The sequence below is a fragment of the Symphalangus syndactylus genome, chromosome 21, assembly GCF_028878055.3.
Source record: "Symphalangus syndactylus isolate Jambi chromosome 21, NHGRI_mSymSyn1-v2.1_pri, whole genome shotgun sequence".
Taxonomy (NCBI): Eukaryota; Metazoa; Chordata; class Mammalia; order Primates; family Hylobatidae; genus Symphalangus; species Symphalangus syndactylus.
This window is the reverse complement of record NC_072443.2, coordinates 51999416-52017717: the sequence shown is the minus strand read 5'-3', so window position 1 is coordinate 52017717 and position 18302 is coordinate 51999416. Positions and strand designations below refer to the sequence as shown.

Below are 18302 nucleotides of genomic sequence, written 5' to 3'. Positions count from 1 at the left end.
GGTGCTCAGTCCCGGGTGTGAATTTAGGCAGCAAGATTGCATTGCTCTTGTCGCCGGGGTGGCTGCGAGGGGAAAGCCCTGGGAATCCAGGATTGGGCCTCTGTTGGGCCTGGGTCTGATTTTGCCACTGACGTTCTGAGGCTCCTCCCCTGAACTGCTCCCATCTGGATTTCCTGTCACTGCACCAGGGGTCCTAGTGAATGGGAAGATACTGGGGAGGTGCAGGGAGGCTGTGGTTTCTCCAGCCTGTGGTCCACCGCTGAGGGCTCAACAAGGCTCCTGCAAACCCTGTCTCCATTTGCTTCCTTCCAGGTGCTGAGCTTCCTCTCAGCTCTGGTTTCTGAGAAATTTAGTCATCAATATTCCTGTTCATTGACAAACTTGACTAGCAGAGTCTGTGATCACTGATGTCATTGATTGCTGTCATCTTTGATCAGTGATGCTGGTCATCAATGATAGGCACCATGACTGATATTCCACATCAATGACATGTCTGATCATGAGAGCCTGCCATCAGAAACACCTGATGACTAACAACTGATCACCAATATTTTATTAATGCCTTTGCTTAACCATGAGTTTGATCACTGACACCCACAAAATGTGATCACGAATGTCTCCAGTGACCGTCTTTGCTCACCAGTAGTATGCCTGATCATAGTATCTCTTCTCACCAATGTGTTGATCGCCAATGCGCTTTGTCACTAATGTTCTAGGCCATCAATAAGTATGACCACCAATGTAATTGATCAGTGTTTTTTCTAGTGATAGACTGATCACTCACATGTAATCTCCAGCATCTCTGATCACACTCTTTCTTATCACCAGTGTTTCTTTAACAATGTCCTTGGTCAGTTGTTTCTGATCACCATTATTTCTAACCAGCAATGTGCCTGATGACCAATGTCCCTGATCATAGGATCCTCTCCCCATCAAATTTCCTATCAATGTAGTCACTAGTGTTTCTGGTTCTCAGTACCCCTGATTGCTCAACACTGATCATCAAGATCTCTTATCACCAATGTCTCTGATGCCCAACATCAGTGATTACTGAATCGTCTTCAAAGTCTCTGCTGACCAATGTCCCTGTTTTCCAAAGTCCCTTATACCTCTGATCACTGACCTCCCTGGCCATTGATATCCCTGGTCATCAGAATACCCAGTCACCAATGTCTCTGATCACCAAATTCTCTAATCATTGATGCCTCTGCTCACCAGTGCCCTTGATCCCTAATGGTCTGCATTTGGTTCTCTTCACCAAGATCTCTGGACCCCATGTCTCCTGCACCAGGAGGTGACTGGTGACTGGTCACTAATATCTCGTATACCTTTGGCCACCAAGGACACGGACACCCAATGCTTTCCCCACTAATGCTCCCAGTCACTCACAGCCGAAGCCATCCAAGCCCCTGATCAATGATTGATGACATATTTGTTCAATGATAATTCTGGTTGCCAAGACCCCTGAACACTGGCTTCTGAGGGCCAGCGTGTGACACAGCCCTCCCTGACCAGGTTGTGTTTGATGGACATCATCTCTGGCTGACTCCACTGTCCCTAATGAAAAATCACTCTGATTGTACGTTCCTGGTCAGCCATGGCTTCTCTTCACCTTAGTTGTCATCATCTTTGACCACCAGGATCTTTATTCACCAGGGGCCCTGAAGACTGGTATTTCTGATTGCCACCATCCTTGTTCCTTGACAGCCCTGATGTCCACCTGGTCCAGGAGATTTTCCTTTAATTCTTTCCAATACCAGGTTGCTGACACTGGGAGTTCCCTCGCTTAGAGCTGGGTGGGCCAAAGTACCAGGAAGATCAGCACCTTGTCCCAGCTGCCCCAGCCCATTAAGATAGACTCTGACCTCCAGACTCTGCCCTGGTGTGCCACCAGTACCCCCTCCTGTCCTTTCCTGTGAAGTTGACACTGAGTACAGAAAGGAGCCAGCCTGGGGCTTGGCAGGGTAGGCATGTGCCTCCTACCTGATGCATAGTGGCCCTGGGTCCCCCTGGCCTCCACCCCCTACAACTCCAGAGCAGGAGGCCTCCTCTCCTCTTGCCAGCTGTTGCCACAGTGAGGGCAGGGTTGGTTCTCTCTCCTATGCCTCTGGATCGTGACGGCAGGATTGTATGTTTCTGCCATCGGGTGTTCACGTGTGCACAGCCTGTTGAACATCTCTTGTGTGCCATGCACTGTTGTAGGCATGGGGCTACAGCAGGGAATAAAGCAAACAAGAATCTGTCCTCAAGGAGCTTACATTCCAGGCATGAAGCATAAATAATAACTCTACTTGGCCTCTGGCGAACCATCCTACTTGCTTGGCCCAAAGTCCAGAACCCAGAGCCAGCCCTGGACTGCAGAGCTTAGAGTAGAGAACCTGCAGCCTAGATTGATCCCCAAACCAGGAACCATAGCCCTAGGCCCCAGAACTCAGGAACCAGAGCCCAAAACATACAGCCCAGAGCATGGACCCTTCAGCCCAGAACCTGCAGCTTGGGGCTGAGAGCTCAGAACTTACAAAGACCTCTAAGACGGGGGCCCAGAGCCCAGACCTCAGAATCGAGTTCTCAGAACACAAAGCCCAGAATCTGGGGCCCTGAGTGTGGAACCCCAAATCTACAACCTAGAGCTTGGAACTCAGAGCCCATAACTCGGCATTAAGGACATGCAGCCTTGGGCCTAGAATCTAGGTCCTGGAACCTAGAACCCCATATCCGAACCTAGAACTTGGCTCAGGACTTAAAGGCCAGAATCCAGACCCATAACCCAGAAAAGCCATCAAAAGAGGCCTCCTTGTTTCTCTGTTGTGCCCCCGGCTTATTTCCTTCCTCCTGTCAACCAGGACTTTTGGAGCACACAGTGCCAGGCGCTGTCATGAGTGCTGGGAGGTGGCTAGCCAGCAGAAACAAGCAGAGAGGATCCCCTCGTTCCATGACGTCAGCTGCAAGAGAGCAGGGGCTGTGTCTGGTCACTCTTGTGTCCCCTGTGCCCCCAGTGGCTGGTGTTAGGTGCTCCCCAGCCCTCTGTAGACTAGATCTATTCACTTTCCCACAAATGTTCATCAGCCTCGTTTGTTCTTGGTGTTGGGTGGGGAATAACACACACAGAGACTCTTGATCCTATGACAAGCTCTCTCTACTCACTACCAAGAAACTCTCGGAAAGCAGGAGCTGTTTCTTTTTTCTTTCTTCCTTTTCGGAGACAGGGTCTCACTCTCACCCAGGCTGGAGTGCAGACGTGCGATCATAGCTCACTGCAGCCTCAAATTTCTGGGCTCAAGCCATCCTCCCACATAGCTAGGACTGTAGGTGCGTACCGTCATGCCCAGCTAATTAAAAAAAGAACTTTTTTTTTTTTCTTGTAGAGACAGGATCTTACTATGTTGCCCCAGCTAGTCTCAAACTCCTGGGCTCAAGTGAACCGCCTGCCTTGGCCTCCTAAAGTGCTGGGATTACAGGCGTGAGCCACCGCACCTGAATTGCAGGGGCTGTTTCTCACAAGGAGGCAGCAGCCAGAGCTGGGGGAGGCTGGGGGGTGGTGTTGACTAGAGATGGGGATGAGAGCCTCAGATTCAAGTCCCAGCAAGTCACTTCAGAGCAAAGAACCGAGGCTCAGGGGCTGCAGTTTACAGCTTCTCTTCCCTCCTTCATAAAACAATTCACTTCTAACAGTGACTCCTGCCTCCTCGAGTCACTGCGTATGGTAAACAGTTTGAATTTTGTGGCCACAAAGTGCCCAGGCATGGCCAGGCATGCAGGCCAGGAGCTGCAAGTGGCCGTCTTGAGTGGGTCGGGGTAGCCTTGATGATTCCCCAGGGCCTGGTGCCAGGGTGGCCAGGTGGGTTGGCCTTCTTCCCTCTGTTTGCGCCCTGGTGGGGCTGCCGGCCATCGACTCAGCTCGGCTTGCCTGGCCCCTTCTTCCCTGCCTTGCACAGGGACACTTCCAGGCCTGGCTTTGACACCCATTTGTAGGAAGAAACCAAGTGCCCTTTGCAACTCTTAGGGAGCAGTGCTGTTCTTCCCCACAGCACCTCCTGCCCCCCGGTGACCCAGTGCTAGGATGGTGAAAGGGCCCTCAGAGCCACAGAAACGGACACTGCCCTTGGGGAATGCCTGCCATCTGCTTGATACAGGGACAGAATCACCTAAGCAGCGGGAAAGATGAGGGGCAGCAGGGGAGGAGGTGGGTAGATCCTAAATGAATTATCATACAGGATGGTTCGATCAAAACTCTGCTGGGTTTTTTTTTAAAGGCAAAATGACAAATGATTCCAAACTTTATCTGGAAAAACTAATAAGATCAGCAGAAGAAGTCAAAAATTAGGAAAAATAAAATGAGGGGTGTGTGTGTGTGTGTGAGAGAGAGAGAGAGAGAGAGAGAGAGAGAGAGAAATGCTTTCCGATATTAAACAAGATTCTATTATCACAATCGTTCAAACCTTGTGGTTCTGCTGTAAGAATAAACAGATCAATGATACAGACTCAGTAAACCCGCAACAGACCCTATTATTTACAAGATAATGGGTGATAAAGGAGGTGTCCTGAATCAATGCAAAGGTGGAGGGTTACTCAATCCAGTGGTGTTGGAACAACTAGCTGGTTAGCATCTCACTTGGTGAACGTGACTGTTCTGTCCAGACAGCAGGCAAGTGTGTGTGGGCAGCATGAGGCTTTACAAAGTGTGAATGAGTTGCAAATGATTTCGAATTAGGAGATTCACATAACAAGCTGTGGAAGGAAACAGGCAGAAGGATACACAAGAGGTCATCCCCAATAGCAATGTGAATCCACAGCCACTAGACATCCCGACGGGCGTTGAGTCTCACAAATGATCAGATCCATGCCCATTCTACATGGGACACCACTTCCCCCCCTCAGCAGAAATGGAAAAGACTGGGCAGGTGTGGAGAAGCAGCCTGGAGATGCCTGTATGGGCAGAAATGCTCTAGGTTTTGCATGCTCTCTGGCCCAGACAGCCTGTTCTTGTACATCTCACAAAAACACTAGGATACGTGAAAATAAGCAAGCTGGAAAACAACATGTAAAGTGGGCTCCGTTTTTGTTTTTAAAATATTTGTGTAGAGATTGAAAAACACCTGGGGAGACATGTACCTGGATGATGATAGTTGTTAGTTCTGAGAAGTGTGCTGCAGACCCGCGGTGTGGAGGGGGCACTTTTCCCTTTATGACTGTGGGCTGTTGTTTTGATATGTTCTGAGTATATGCCACTTGTGTAATTTAAAACATAGTCATTCACAGCAACCTGTCTTCTCTGCCTTGTTCCTAGCTGATCTCTCTCCCTGGGATGTTCTATCCTTCAGATCAGCCTGGAGAATTTTCTTCACGCTTCAAAACCCTGATCGAGGATCCTAGGAAAGCTTTATCTGAGTTCTTTCCCTGGGGCCCTTCAGGGCCTCCCTGGTCCCTAACCAAGGTTACTCAGGGTAAAGCCCCATCCGAAGGACAGACCTGACTCCCCCTTGCTGTGCAGCTTTGAGCAAGTGGCTTGGGCTCTCTGAACCCCGGCTCCTCATCAGTCAAACAAGACCACATCTTGCAGTGTTGTTGGAAGGATCATACAAGGAAGACGGAAGGTCTTGGAAAGACCAGCCAGCAAGGAGACCCTTCTAATGCCATTTTATTCCTCCACTCTAGGTTCATCCTGGGTAGCCCAATGGGCTTCAGACTGAGCCCCCAAACCCACCTCCAATCTTAGAAGACCAGGGTGTTTGGGGACCCTGGGCAAACTGCCTGCCCGTTCTGTTCCTCCTTCTCCCACAGAACCAAAAGCTGCCAGGGCCAGAGGGAGTGCCAGCGTGGTGCCCTAGGCTATTTGTAGGTGTTCTCATGTCTCTCTCTATCCCACCCAACTCAGGGGGGGTCTTCACAGATCGTCTCTCCAGTATCACTAGGGAAACTGAGGGCTGGTGGGAGCAAGGATTGGGGAGGGTCTCACGATCTCTCCCACTGGTATGCGGGCTGGAGTTGGGGAGCGGGCATCCCTGGAGAGGGGAGCGGCAGCTGCTCCCTCCCACAGCCCCATCTGTCCTCCTTGACCCCACCCCCAGTCCACACTGCCAGGCTCCCCAGGGGACCCTGGGAAAATACTGCCTCTGCTCCTTCTCCCTGGCCCCTCCCCTGCCAGGTCTGGCTGTTCTGATGTTCTGATGCTGTGAGGCTGGGATCCAGGTTTCCCAGGCTTTGAGGGGATGCTGGCATGGGCCCCTCCCTTTCCTCAGAATCTAGGGATGAAGGGGACTTTTTACACACACACACACACACACACACACACACACACATACACACACACATACACACACCCCACCAGCCCTGACACCAGCCCATACTGCTTCCTCACCTTGGACTGCATGGCGTGTCCCCTCTCCGTTGTGCCAGCCTCCTCCTGGGCCTCCCAGCCTCCAGGCTCATGCCCTGCACTCTGTCTCTTCTTCCTGCAGGTGAGGACACCACAGGGGCTTTGCTTAACCTCTTAATTATGAAATAATTCAGTTATCTAAAAATATAGCTAATAATATAAGCAACACCATGGTAGCCTTGGTATTGATTTTCTATGCTGCATCACAAACTGCCACACACCTAGCCCCTTGAAACCACACGTATTTAGTATCTCATGGTTTCCATGGGCCAGGATCCCAGGCATAGCTCAGCCACGGCCTCTGGCCCAGGCCCTCACCAGGCTGCAGTCCCCCTGCTGACCTGGGCTGGCTTCTCATCAGAGGCTCAACTAGGAAAGGATCTGCATCTCAGCCTCCACCAGGTTACTGGCAGAGCTCCCCTCCCTGCAGCTGCAGGAGTCTCAGCAGCTCACTCCTGCACAGTGCGCAGCTGACGGAGGCGTCAAGAGAGCTGGTGAAGCGCAGCCCCAATAGCATTCCCCTGCCTTGCGTATGCTATTGGCTGCATGCAGCTCATGTTCCTGCTCACTCTCCAGGGCACGAGCTCCAGGAGTTAGGAGAGTGGAGGCAGTGTCAAGTCCCTCTGATACCCTCCCCAGCCCAGCTTGAGGGAAACACTACAGAGATCATGGAACGCTCTTGACCTTGTTGTCCCCTTGCCCCGCCTCCAGAGGTAGCCAGGGCTTCATTTTCCCATGCATGTTGTTATACTTTTACTCTATATGTATAAATCCTTAATGCACTATTCTGCATGTTTGTACATTTTCTATAAATGGTGTCACAATGATGCTTTCGATGACTGGTTTGTGTTGCTCACTGCCATGCTGGGGCTGCTCCTCCATGCTCACATGTGGAGTCAGTTTCTTCGTTCTCACTGCAGTGTCATAGTCCCCCGTGCAGCTGTAACACAATATATTTGCTCATTCTCCTTAAGATGGACATTTCGGTCACTCCTGTCTGTCGCTACCATGAACAGTGCAGCAATGAGTGAGGGTTTCCCTGGGGGCATAAGCCTTAGAAGGATTTTCCAGATTGGTTGTTCCAATGTATGTTCCCACCAGCAGGGTGTGGGAATTTCAGTTGCTCCATTTCCTTGCCAACACTTGGCAATGTCAAACTGACATTTTTACCAATTTTGTGGTTATAAAACTGAATCTCATTGCTGTTGAGGGATCTTTCTAGAGTATGCTATAGCTCCCATTTCCCCTTGCTTTAATTCTTCTCAAGGTCTCCCCCTCCCAGGACACAATCCATGCTCTGTGGCCTGGGGTCTGAGCCCTGCCTTGTGCAGCCCCTGCCCCTCTCTGGGCTCTATTCCCATCATCTCTTTGGTCCCAGGTGCAGTTGACTACAGATGCCTGCTCTCTTTCCACAGAGCCACTGAGCCTGGTACATGCTGTTCCCTTTGCATGGAACCACTCCCACGTTACAAGGCTCCTGCTTTATTAAGAAATAAATCACCAAACAGGTCACCTGTGTGTTTTAAATATTCACATTGAAGACATTAATGTCTTTGGTGCATCAAAAAGACATTGCATTATAATTGCGCTTGTCAAGTGATAATTTCAGGGCTTAGAACAGAGTTCTCAACCTTAGTGCTGTTGACATTTGGGGCTGGATGATTCTTTGTGATGGAGGCTATCCTGTGCACTAGGCAGGGACGTTCAGCAGCAGCCCTGCCTGGTCTCCACCCAGGAGATGCCAGTAGCAACTCCTCCAGTCATTGCCAAATGTCCCCTAGGGAGGGAGGACTGTCCCTGTTGGGAACCACTGATTTAGGAGATGAACTCCTCATGCGCCCGGGACAGGGTGGTCTGCAATGGGCACATGATCATAGCCATGTGATGAACACCTTCTTCCCACCTGGAAATGTTCCATGACTGAATGAACTACCTCCCTGGGGAAGGATGTCCAGTGTCGACATCCAAGACCCTTCATGTGTGTGAGGCCGACCCTGCTGGAACCTCCCTCTCCAAGCCCTGCCAAGGCGTCACCTCTTGTGACCAGCCTTCCCAGACGCCCCAGACAGTGTTACCTCTCTTTCCAGCGAGTGTTGCAGCTGCATTCGCACATTGGTGTGTGTCTGCTCCTTCTCCCAGAGCCTGGGGTTGGGAGTTCCCTGCATGGGAGGACAGGGGTGATGCTGCTGAATTCAACTGTTTCCAGCCCCCACTCAGACCAGCGCAGGGAAGAATTGTGAATCTGAATTGTTGACTGCATAGGAGCTGCCCAGGCCCTTTGCTAGCAGACCTAGTAAAACCCAGATGTGCCCTGGACTCCAGGGAGCAGGCCTGGCTTGGGTCATGGGAGGGCCCAGGCTGAGAGAGGCATGAGGCAGCCAGACCTCCCAGTGAGGGAAGGCAGTGCCCATGCTTTTGGAGACACAGCAGGGCTACAGGCCTCATGGAGGGCCTGTGTGCACATGTGTGACCATGCGTACAGGTGTGCTCACATGTATGGGGGCGTGGGTAACTGAGCATGCCTGCGGAAGTGTGGGGCACCCAATCTGACCTCCCTAAGAGCCCCAGCTTCCTGTAAGCCCCCGTCTTGCTCTGTTTTCTCTCACGGCATCTATGACACCTGCCATCATGTTAAACGTTCATGCATTATCAGTTTCTCCTATCTCCCCAACTGCATGTCAGCATCATAAGGGCAAGGCTTTGTCTGGTGCCTTCACTGACATATGGACCCCAGACCCAGGGAAGTGCCTGGTACACAGCACGTGTATGGACAAGTACTCAGGAAACATGTGTGGGTGGCTGGGTGTGTGGGTGGCTGGGTGTGCGAATGGCTGGATGTGTGGGTGGTTGGGTGGCTGGGTGGCTGGGTGTGCAGGTGGCTGGGTGGGTGGGTGGCTGGGTGTGTGAATGGCTGGGTGTATGAGTGGCTGGGTGGCTGGATGTGTGGGTGCCTGGGTGTATGAGTGGCTGGGTGGCTGGGTGTGTGGGTGCCTGGGTGTATGAGTGGCTGGGTGGCTGGGTGTGTGGGTGTGTGGGTGTGTGGGTGGCTGGGTGTGTGAGTGGCTGGGTGGGTGAGTGACTGGGTGGCTGGGTGGCTGGGTGTGTGAGTGGCTGGGTGGCTGGGTGTGTGGGTGCCTGGGTGTATGAGTGGCTGGGTGGCTGGGTGTGTGAGTGGCTGGGTGGGTGAGTGACTGGGTGTGTGGGTGGCTGGGTGGGTGAGTGGCTGGGTGGGTGGGTGGGTGGGTGGCTGGGTGTGTGGGTGAGTGGCTGGGTGGCTGAGTGGCTGGGAGGCTGGGTGTGTGGGTGGGTGGGTGGCTGGGTGGCTGGGTGTGTGGGTGGGTGGGTAGGTGGCTGAGTGGCTGGGTGGCTAGGCAGGTGAGTGGCTGGGTATGTGAGTGGCTGGGTGTGTGGGTGGCTGGGTATGCGTGTGGCCAGGTGGGTGGATTGATGGGTGTGTGCATGGGGAGATGGGTGGCTATCTGCTGGTGTAGATGTGTGCATATGCATCCACGCCTTTACTCTGGAAGATACTTCAGGCTTTTTTGTTTTATACTCTTTCCAGAAAGACCCCGGAAACTCCACACCCCAGAAACTGCAGAGCCCCGTGGGTGAAGGGAAAGGCTCTGGGGGTTGGATCCTCCTGGAGGCTTCGAGTAACTGAGGAACTCAGAGTCACAGCCCTGCCTAGGGTTGCTCTATGCCAAGGGGGCTGGGAGCTGGGACCCTGGAGGAGGGGAGCTGCCCTAACCGGCTGAAGCAACTTGGAACTCAGAGGGCCCTGCAAATGATGCCTTCACTCAGGCAGCAAATCCCTACTTGGGGCTAGATCTGAGCCTCCAGAGACCACATGGGCCACCACCAGAAAGGGTGTACCTGGGTTGGGATGGCAGGGAAGGAATCTGGGGAACCCAGTGGGCACCTGTCATCATTGGCTTGGAGGACTGGGCAGGAAGGCTGCCTAAAGAGGTCTGAGAGCAGAGCTGAGATCGCCCTGGCACCACTGGGAAGGACGTGAGCTCACTGGCCCTTCTGCGGTTGCGTAGCCCACCGCCTTCCCACCCCATCAGCCGCCAATCTGCATGTAAGCCTGCCATGGGCCTGTCTGACTACCTTGCCTTCCACTGGCTCACCAGGCAGGCTGCCCTTTCATCTGTCTCTGCCCACCCATTATCGACACTGCCAGGATGCCAGCACATGCACACACAGCTCCTTCTCCATTCTGAGCTCCTCACGGTAACCCTGTGAGAGGGGACCATCATTACTTCCCTTTTACAGATGAGATGAGGACACTGGGGCACAGCAAGGTTATGTGACCTCCCCAAGGACACGTGGCTGGGGAGTGGCAGTGCTGGGGTTGGAACCCGGGCTGTGTCAGCTGACAGGCTGAGCTCTTCCCCACTGTGGGATCTGCCCCTTGGCCCGTCTGTCTGTCCATCCGCCCATCCACTCTGTGACTGCCCACTGTTCACCCCTTTCACTTGCCTGCCACTCTGTCCATCCAGCCGCCCGTCCATCCATCCATCGCTGTCGCCCATCCATCCTGGAGCTAATGCAGTTAGAGGACCAGGGGCCCTGAGGGGAGAGAAGGCCCCAAACTGCCCATCTGGCCGGGCCAGGGTGGCCGGGGGTGGGGTGGGCTGCCCAGGCCAGGCAGGGCTGCAGGGGGCTGGAGGGAATTAGCTGAGTGACTGCCAGGATCATCTAATTAGGAACTCTAGTGATAAGCAGATAGGATCGGGGGTGATTAGAATCCTTTTAAAAAGCCACTCCATTAATTACAGAGACAGAGAGGGGCCTCTGGCTGCTCTGAATACCAATTGGCTGCTTAATCGGCTCCATCAGCTCGCCCTGGGGAGATCTTCCTGGTACTGCTGTGTGACCTTGGGTGTGCCCTGCCCTCTCTGGGCCTCACTTGGTCGCTGAAGGTCCTTCTCTCCCTGGCCATGGCTCGGGGTTGGCTTTAGGGTGGGCCTGAGATGAGGGACATGGGACATCAGAGGCCAGGAAGACTAGGCTGGCTCCCCAGAGAGGGCAAAGCCCCAAAAGCACCCACTGGTGACTGAGGACAGAGAGGCTTGAAGAGGGAAGGTGGCCTAAAAGAATTGAGGGTGGAGCGTGTGGGGCGTAAGTGTGTACTCATGCCTGTGTGTCCCTGTCCTTCCAGCAGGCCCTGTGGAGGCCTCAGAGCCCCTGTTACTCCCCATTGGCTCCCCAAAAACTGGCGTGGAAGGAGACTAGCCTGAACCCTTTGCAGAAGGGAAACTCCTCTGCACACTGCCCGGCTCCACGGTCCACAGCTCCCTTCGTGGGGAGCTCCCCACAGGGGCCTCCATCTCAAGATGCCATTGATGGTGAGGTGCGGGATCTGCTCCCAGGTGACACACCTGTTCCTGTAAGTCCTACCGAGTGGTCTGTTCTGTGGGCCCTAAGACAGCCCTGAATGGGCAGCAGTGAGGGGGTCTCCAGCCCTGTCTCCATCCTGGCTGACTCGCACAGACCCATCCCAGGAACAAGGATCGGAGCAGGGCATTGGCTGGAAGAAAGTTCCCCTGTAAGTACAATGCAGACCAGAGCCAGGGTCTCCAACAAGGCAGGGAGGGCCGGGACGGGGAGGCAGCCACAGGATTCTCGGATGCCTCATCATACTAGGTCCCTTGTCTCTTAACATTGTTGTCACCACTCCCCCTCCACTGTCCTGATTCCATTGTCATGGAAACTTCAGGCTTCACCTTTACAATGTCAGGCCACCAACACCCTCAGCAGTGTCACCATCACCATCAACACCCCAGCGTCCCATCCCCATCTCCTCTACCACTGCCACCAGCCCCACTATCACTATCATCTCCGTCACCGTCACCATGGTGCTCTCCACCTGTGTCAGCATTGTATCACCACCACATCACTGTCACCACACTTCCTCCACCTCCATCTCCACCCACCATCCCATCTGTGACATCACCTTATCAGCTCTGCCACCAGTATCACCACTCCCACCGCCTTTGCCATCACCACCGTCATTGCCCCCTCTACTACCACCACCAACACCACCACTGGGTCTGCCTCAGCCAGACCCACCACTGCCTCTAATTAGACTGCCACCATCATCACTGCCACCACCACTGCCCCTCCAATGCCTTCCTGATGTCACCATCTGCTTCCTCTCTGCTATCCTCACACCCACCTCCATCACAACCACCACCTTCATCTGAGTCGCCATCACCCTCACAGTACACAGCCCTCAAATGTGTACCAAGGAGGAGGACATTTACTACACGCTGCACCCTGAACAGTCTGGGACCAGTGGTCAGGGAACAAGGAATCGAGATGCTCACCTGCAGCTCCCAGCTGAGCGGCTCTCTAGAGCTTGCCTGGGAGCTGCTGAGGAGCTCACGGTATTCCAGGAAGCTCCCCATCCATGCCTCAGCCTATAGCTCGGAAGCAGGGGCTTCGCAGAAGATTGCCCCGAGCTGTTGCAAAGCTTACCATTGTCATCTGCCTGCAACGGCCTCTCATTTCCACTCTCCAAATCTCGTGTATTGGCAGGCTCTAATCTGGAATTATACTGGTGATGGGATTCTGGAAAATCCCTCAGATTTCTCCAGGATGCAAGGAGACCATGGAAGAGGTTGGGGTAATGCCAAGTTAGCAACAGAAAATACAGAGCCCCACACCTCAGTGCCATTACCATTGCCATCGGCACTCACACCAGCATGTCCATCACTGTGTCCTTCTCACCACTCAGCACCCCCCTCTACCATTGCCTCTTCCACAAACACTCTCACCACCATCCTCCATTAATAGCACAATTCCTGCCTCCTACCCCATCACCACCACTGGCTTCCCTGGCACCAGCAGCACCGACACTGCTGCCAGAAGAGCCATCGTTACCACCCCCGCGGTCAGTCCCACCATGAGCATCTGGCATATGTTGGAGAACTGCTCACTCCCTCTTTCCCATGGGAATCTCAGGCCTCTCTTCCTACTGCCCTTTGATTTACAGAACCTTCCTGAAGGAAACATTCTTTGCCCCATGGATACTGGCCTTGACCATGGGATGCAGCAAGAGTGCCACACATCATGGCCCAACAGAAGCTTTCAGAGGCAGCCCAAGTTCCTGCTGGCTCTGAGTGGCACCCTCATGAGAGAGGGGTGTGTGAGTCAGAGCTGCTCCTCCAGCCTGGGACCCACAGTGAGAAGCTATGGGAGGCGGGGCCCTGGCAGCTGCCTGTAGGCACCAGTGAGCGAAGTGGGGGGAACTAGATGTTTGTCATGAGCCACTGAGAGGTGGAAGCTGTCACTGTGACATAGCCAAACAAGATACAACCTCTGCTACCTCCACCATCTTCACCTTCATCATCACCATTACTGTCACCACTGCCAACCACACCAATGGCTCACTAGGAGCCATTCCCATCACCTCCTCATCATACCTGCACCATCACTGCCAACCACAACACAGGCTCACTATTACCATCTCCTCTGGCATGACCATCCACCACCACCACTACCATCATCAATTACTCTCAAGCACAAGCCTTCCTGCTGTCACCACCAGCATCATGATCAACTCCACCATCACCCATAATTACTCTCCCTCTCACCCCCACCATGACCATTACCTCCACATCAACACTGCTCCCATGGTCACCTCTACTATTTAATGACACCTTATCCATCTCCATGGACACCCACCGTGCCTCTGCCCATCGACACCACAGTCAACAGCAGTGCCTTTCCCACTGCCACCGCCATCATGGAGAACTGTGCAGGGCAAGCATCTTTCTCCTGCCCCAGGGACAAGCCTGCAAGGGACAGCAGGTGCTAACTGCTAACAGAGACATAGTGACAAAAATCCAGCCACAGAGGCAAAGAATCAGGTTCATCTGTAGCTACATCCAGTGGAGAAGTTCTGCTCTTCAACTCCACTGCTAAGCCACATGTGTCAGCAGGTGTAGGTGGGTGGATGCCCGGCACGGGGGTGCGAGTCGTGCTTTTGATAAGCTGCATGGAGAGACAGTGATGGTCACTGGAGGCTGGGTTTATGAAGTGTCTCTACAGTCTGTCTCCATTCCTCCTGGCATTTGGGATTGGTTAGAACACACACTGTCCCCTGCTAGGAGCCTGAAACCTAGCACCCATGAGCACTGAAAGAAATGAGAGAGAGGGAGGATAATAGAAAGGGATAAAGACTAGAAAAAGGAAGAGGAGGAAGAAGGGAGGAATGAAGGAAGGAAAGAAGCCAGGAGTGAAGAAGGGAGGGAAGGGAGAAGGGGGAAGGGGAGGGAGGAAGGGAAGAAAGAAGGAAGGAGAAAGGGAGGAAGGAAGGAAGGAAGGAAGGAGGAAATGAAGGAAGGAGGGGGAAAGGGAGGGAGGGAGGAAGAAAGGAGGGAAGGAGTAGGAAAGGGAGGGAGGGAGGAGGGAAGGAAGGCAAGGAAGGGAAGGGAAGGGAAGGGAAAGAAGGAGGCAGGGAGGGAAGGAGGAAGGGAGGAAGGAAAGAAGGAAGGAAGGAAGGAAAGAAGGCAGGCAGGCAGTTTATCTTTAGTTAAGACTTGGTGACCCAATCATCTAGACTCTTTATTGGTGTGGTTAGTAGGTGGTTTAGCATGGTTTTGATCTTAATTGGAGTGGGGTGAGGGGAAGGTAGGAACAGATATTAATCAGTATTGTGAATTGCTGTTTCTACATATGATCCAACACCAGAACAAGAATTACAGGAATATAAATGCTTAAGAATATTTGGTTACATCACTCACCTGATTAGTTTTCTAGGGCTGTTACAAATTATTACAAACTAGGTAGCTCAATACAAAAGAAATCTCTTCCCCCAGTTCTGGAGGCCAGAGGTCTGAAATCGAGGTGTTTTTGGGGCCGCACTCCCTCTGGAGGCTGCAGGGAGAACCCTCCTGGCCCCCAGCTTCTGGCTGTGTCAGTGTCCACCTCCTATAAGGACATGTGTCACTGGATTTAGAGCCCACTCAGATAATCCAGGATGATCTCATCTCGACATCCTTAATTTAATTACATCCGAAAAGATCCTTTTTCCAAATAAGCTCACATTCAGAGGTTCCAAGGATTAGGACAGGGGCATATCATTTTGGGGGCCACCATTCAACCCACTACACTCAGTAATCAATATTTATCATCAATCCCTATTTTTCTTACCAGAATTGAGTGGAACACTCCTTTGGATTTGCTGTCTGCTGCAGCCTTGGCCCTGGTTTTACACCCCCTCCCTCACTGACTTGCTGTGTGACCTTGAGCGCTGCGTGTCTCTGAGCCTCGTTCATCCAAGTGTTTACCGATGGCCCTCGTGTGCCAGCCACTGTCCTAGACAGGGACAGACTTTCCTGCCTTTGTGGAGCTTACCACGGAAGACCTGGCCAGATAATGGTCACAAGAAAAGCAGGCTCTTGTCCCCACCCCAGCCTGCCTGAACCCCACCTTGGCCTCCTCTTGCCTCAGCTGCTGCCCAGCCATCGGCTGAGTGGACATACCCAGGAGGCCCTTGCCAGCCTCCCCCACCATGGCCACAGACCTTTGTCACCCACCAAGGCTGGAATCCCACGGCTGATCCTGCCTCTGCCCTTTGGCTCCCAGGACTCAGCCCACACCACCTGGGTCACAGAGCATCCCATTCCCACGCACCATTGTGGCCACCTCACCAGCAGAGGCAGGCCCATATGCCCAGCTTTGCCTGGTGCAGAGCTGGGGGCAGGGGTGTGCCTCGCCCCGGGAGCTGATGTCATAAAGGGAGCTCTGGAGGGCAGCCCATCCTGGCCTGGCCCCACAGCGGCAGTGTCCCTCCCCTCCCCCCACTCCTCTCAGTGTGGGCCCCTCCAGTCCCTGAGAACTGGTACTATGAAAAGGTGAACTCCTGGGCAGAATCTTGCCTGGAGCTTACTGAGTCCAGCCAGGCCCCTGCTGAAGGGCCCCAGACCACTGGCCACTTCTCCCCCGTCCATCTGACCAGCTGGGCCCCTGAGCCCACCTGGCCTCCACGTCCCCTCTCCTCTCACCCACACCCCTGGCCATGGCTAACTACTATGAAGTGCTGGGCGTGCAGGCCAGCGCTTCCCCGGAGGACATCAAGAAAGCCTACCGCAAGCTGGCCCTTCGTTGGCACCCCGACAAGAACCCTGACAATAAGGAGGAGGCAGAGAAGAAGTTCAAGCAGGTGTCTGAGGCCTATGAGGTCCTGTCTGACTCCAAGAAGCGCTCCCTGTACGACCGCGCCGGCAGTGACAGCTGGCGGGCTGGCGGTGGGGCCAGCACGCCCTACCGCAGCCCCTTTGACACCGGCTACATCTTCCGTAACCCTGAGGACATCTTCCGGGAGTTTTTCGGTGGCCTGGACCCCTTCTCCTTTGAGTTCTGGGACAGCCCATTCAATAGTGACCATGGTGGCCCAGGCCATGGCCTGAGGGGGGCCTTCTCGGAGGGCCTTGGAGAATTCCCGGCCTTCATGGAGGCCTTCTCATCCTTCAACGTGCTGGGCCGCAGCGGGGGCAGCCACACCACCTTCTCGTCCACCTCCTTCGGGGGCTCCAGCTCTGGCAGCTCGGGGTTCAAGTCGGTGATGTCATCCACTGAGATGATCAATGGCCACAAGGTCACCACCAAGCGCATCGTGGAGAACGGGCAGGAGCGTGTGGAGGTGGAGGAGGACGGGCAGCTCAAGTCGGTGACTGTGAATGGTAAGGAGCAGCTCAGATGGATGGACAGCAAGTAGGCACCGGCCACCCGGCCCTGCCTTCCCACCGCCACCACTGTGCACGGGGCAGCAAACACACGGGGCCGCAGACATAGCCTGATGGTTAATAAATGTGCCAAGTGAGTTCATGGAATAGCTTTCCCAGCTTTGTGAGGACATGGGGCCAGCTCCAGCCTAGTGGACATGAAAGAGGGCATGCGTGCTGCTTCCAGGGCCTGGGCTGTTTCCATCAGGAAGCCAGGGGTGGTTCTGCAGGGGGCCTGTCATCTCTCCCATGCCCACCATCTGGGTAGACAAATAACGTGGCTGCCCTGTCCTGATTACCTCAAACCCAACCCTGACCCCTATCCACTCTCTACTGCTGGCCCCTGCCATCTGCACAGGCCTTGCTGCTCCAGTTCTCAGCCTTCCCCATTCTACCCACCCGCATAGGTTCTTCCCAGGACAGTTGTGCCAAATCCATGTTCAATTGCGTTGCCTGGTGGCTTTAAACCAGGCTCCCCCTGCTCTAAGCATAAGAACTGCACATCTCATCCTCACCACGAGGGCCAGGTGGCCTGGGCCCACCCGCCTGCCCCCGGCCTTCTGTCTCTGACCTCCCACCGTGCTGGCCTCCCCAGTCGTTCCGCTGCACCACACACCCTGCAGCCCCAGGGCCTTTGTACAGGCCATGCTCCCTGGCGAGTGCCCACTCATCTTCAGGCCTGGCATCCATGGGTGGGGGCAGGATCCCAGGGAGCAGGTCTCAGCCACGTGGAGCCAGAGGTTTCCCCAAGTCAGAGCTGACCTCCTTGGAGGGTGAGTGAGCTCCCCGTCATGGGAGGGTGCTGATGCTAAAAAGGAAAGGGGACTCTGTTCTGATGGCCTGAGTCCTGCTGAGTGCCAATCTTTAAAAAGTATGTATTTTAAAAGTAACATTTTACTTTGAGGCTGGGTGCAATGGCTCACGCCTGTAATCCCAGCACTTTGGGAGGCTGAGGTGGGCGGATCATGAGGTCAGGAGTTTAAGACCAGGCTGGCTAACATGGTGAAACACCCATCTGTACTAAAAATAAAAAAATATACAAAAATTAGCCGGGCATGGTGGCAAGTGCCTGTAACCACAGCTACTCCAGAGGCCAAGGCAGGAGAATTGCTTAAACCCAGGGGTGGAGGTTGCAGTGAGCTGAGATCATGCCACTGCACTCCAGTCTGGGCAACAGAGCAAGACTCCTC

The 18302-nt window shown here is 53.9% G+C and overlaps 2 protein-coding genes across 5 annotated transcripts; one reads left to right on the top strand and one right to left on the bottom strand.

The window, feature by feature from the left end:
• Positions 1 to 4868: 4868 nt before the first annotated feature.
• LOC129471327 (uncharacterized) lies at positions 4869 to 16058 on the bottom strand. Of its 4 annotated transcripts, XM_063630503.1 has the most exons (6): positions 15925 to 16058; positions 15539 to 15752; positions 8452 to 8535; positions 7234 to 7316; positions 6359 to 6452; positions 5058 to 5369 (listed from the first exon to the last, which is right to left on the bottom strand). In XM_063630503.1, the coding sequence occupies exons 2-6, from the start codon at positions 15661 to 15663 to the stop codon at positions 5342 to 5344; spliced, it is 414 nt and encodes a 137-aa protein (XP_063486573.1). In that variant the 5' UTR covers positions 15664 to 15752; positions 15925 to 16058; the 3' UTR covers positions 5058 to 5341. The 4 variants fall into 4 exon arrangements, 2 of the variants coding, with proteins under 2 accessions (XP_055115772.2, XP_063486573.1); XM_055259797.2 differs by lacking the exons at positions 5058 to 5369; positions 15539 to 15752; positions 15925 to 16058 and adding exons at positions 4869 to 4926; positions 10487 to 10605; XR_010118561.1 differs by lacking the exons at positions 5058 to 5369; positions 6359 to 6452; positions 7234 to 7316; positions 8452 to 8535 and adding an exon at positions 10858 to 10948 and having other exon boundaries at positions 15912 to 16012.
• Positions 14171 to 17220, top strand: DNAJB8 (DnaJ heat shock protein family (Hsp40) member B8). Its single transcript, XM_055259798.2, has 2 exons — positions 14171 to 14331; positions 15542 to 17220. Exon 2 carries the CDS (start codon positions 16407 to 16409, stop codon positions 17103 to 17105), a length of 699 nt encoding a protein of 232 aa, XP_055115773.1. The 5' UTR covers positions 14171 to 14331; positions 15542 to 16406; the 3' UTR covers positions 17106 to 17220.
• Positions 17221 to 18302: the final 1082 nt, after the last annotated feature.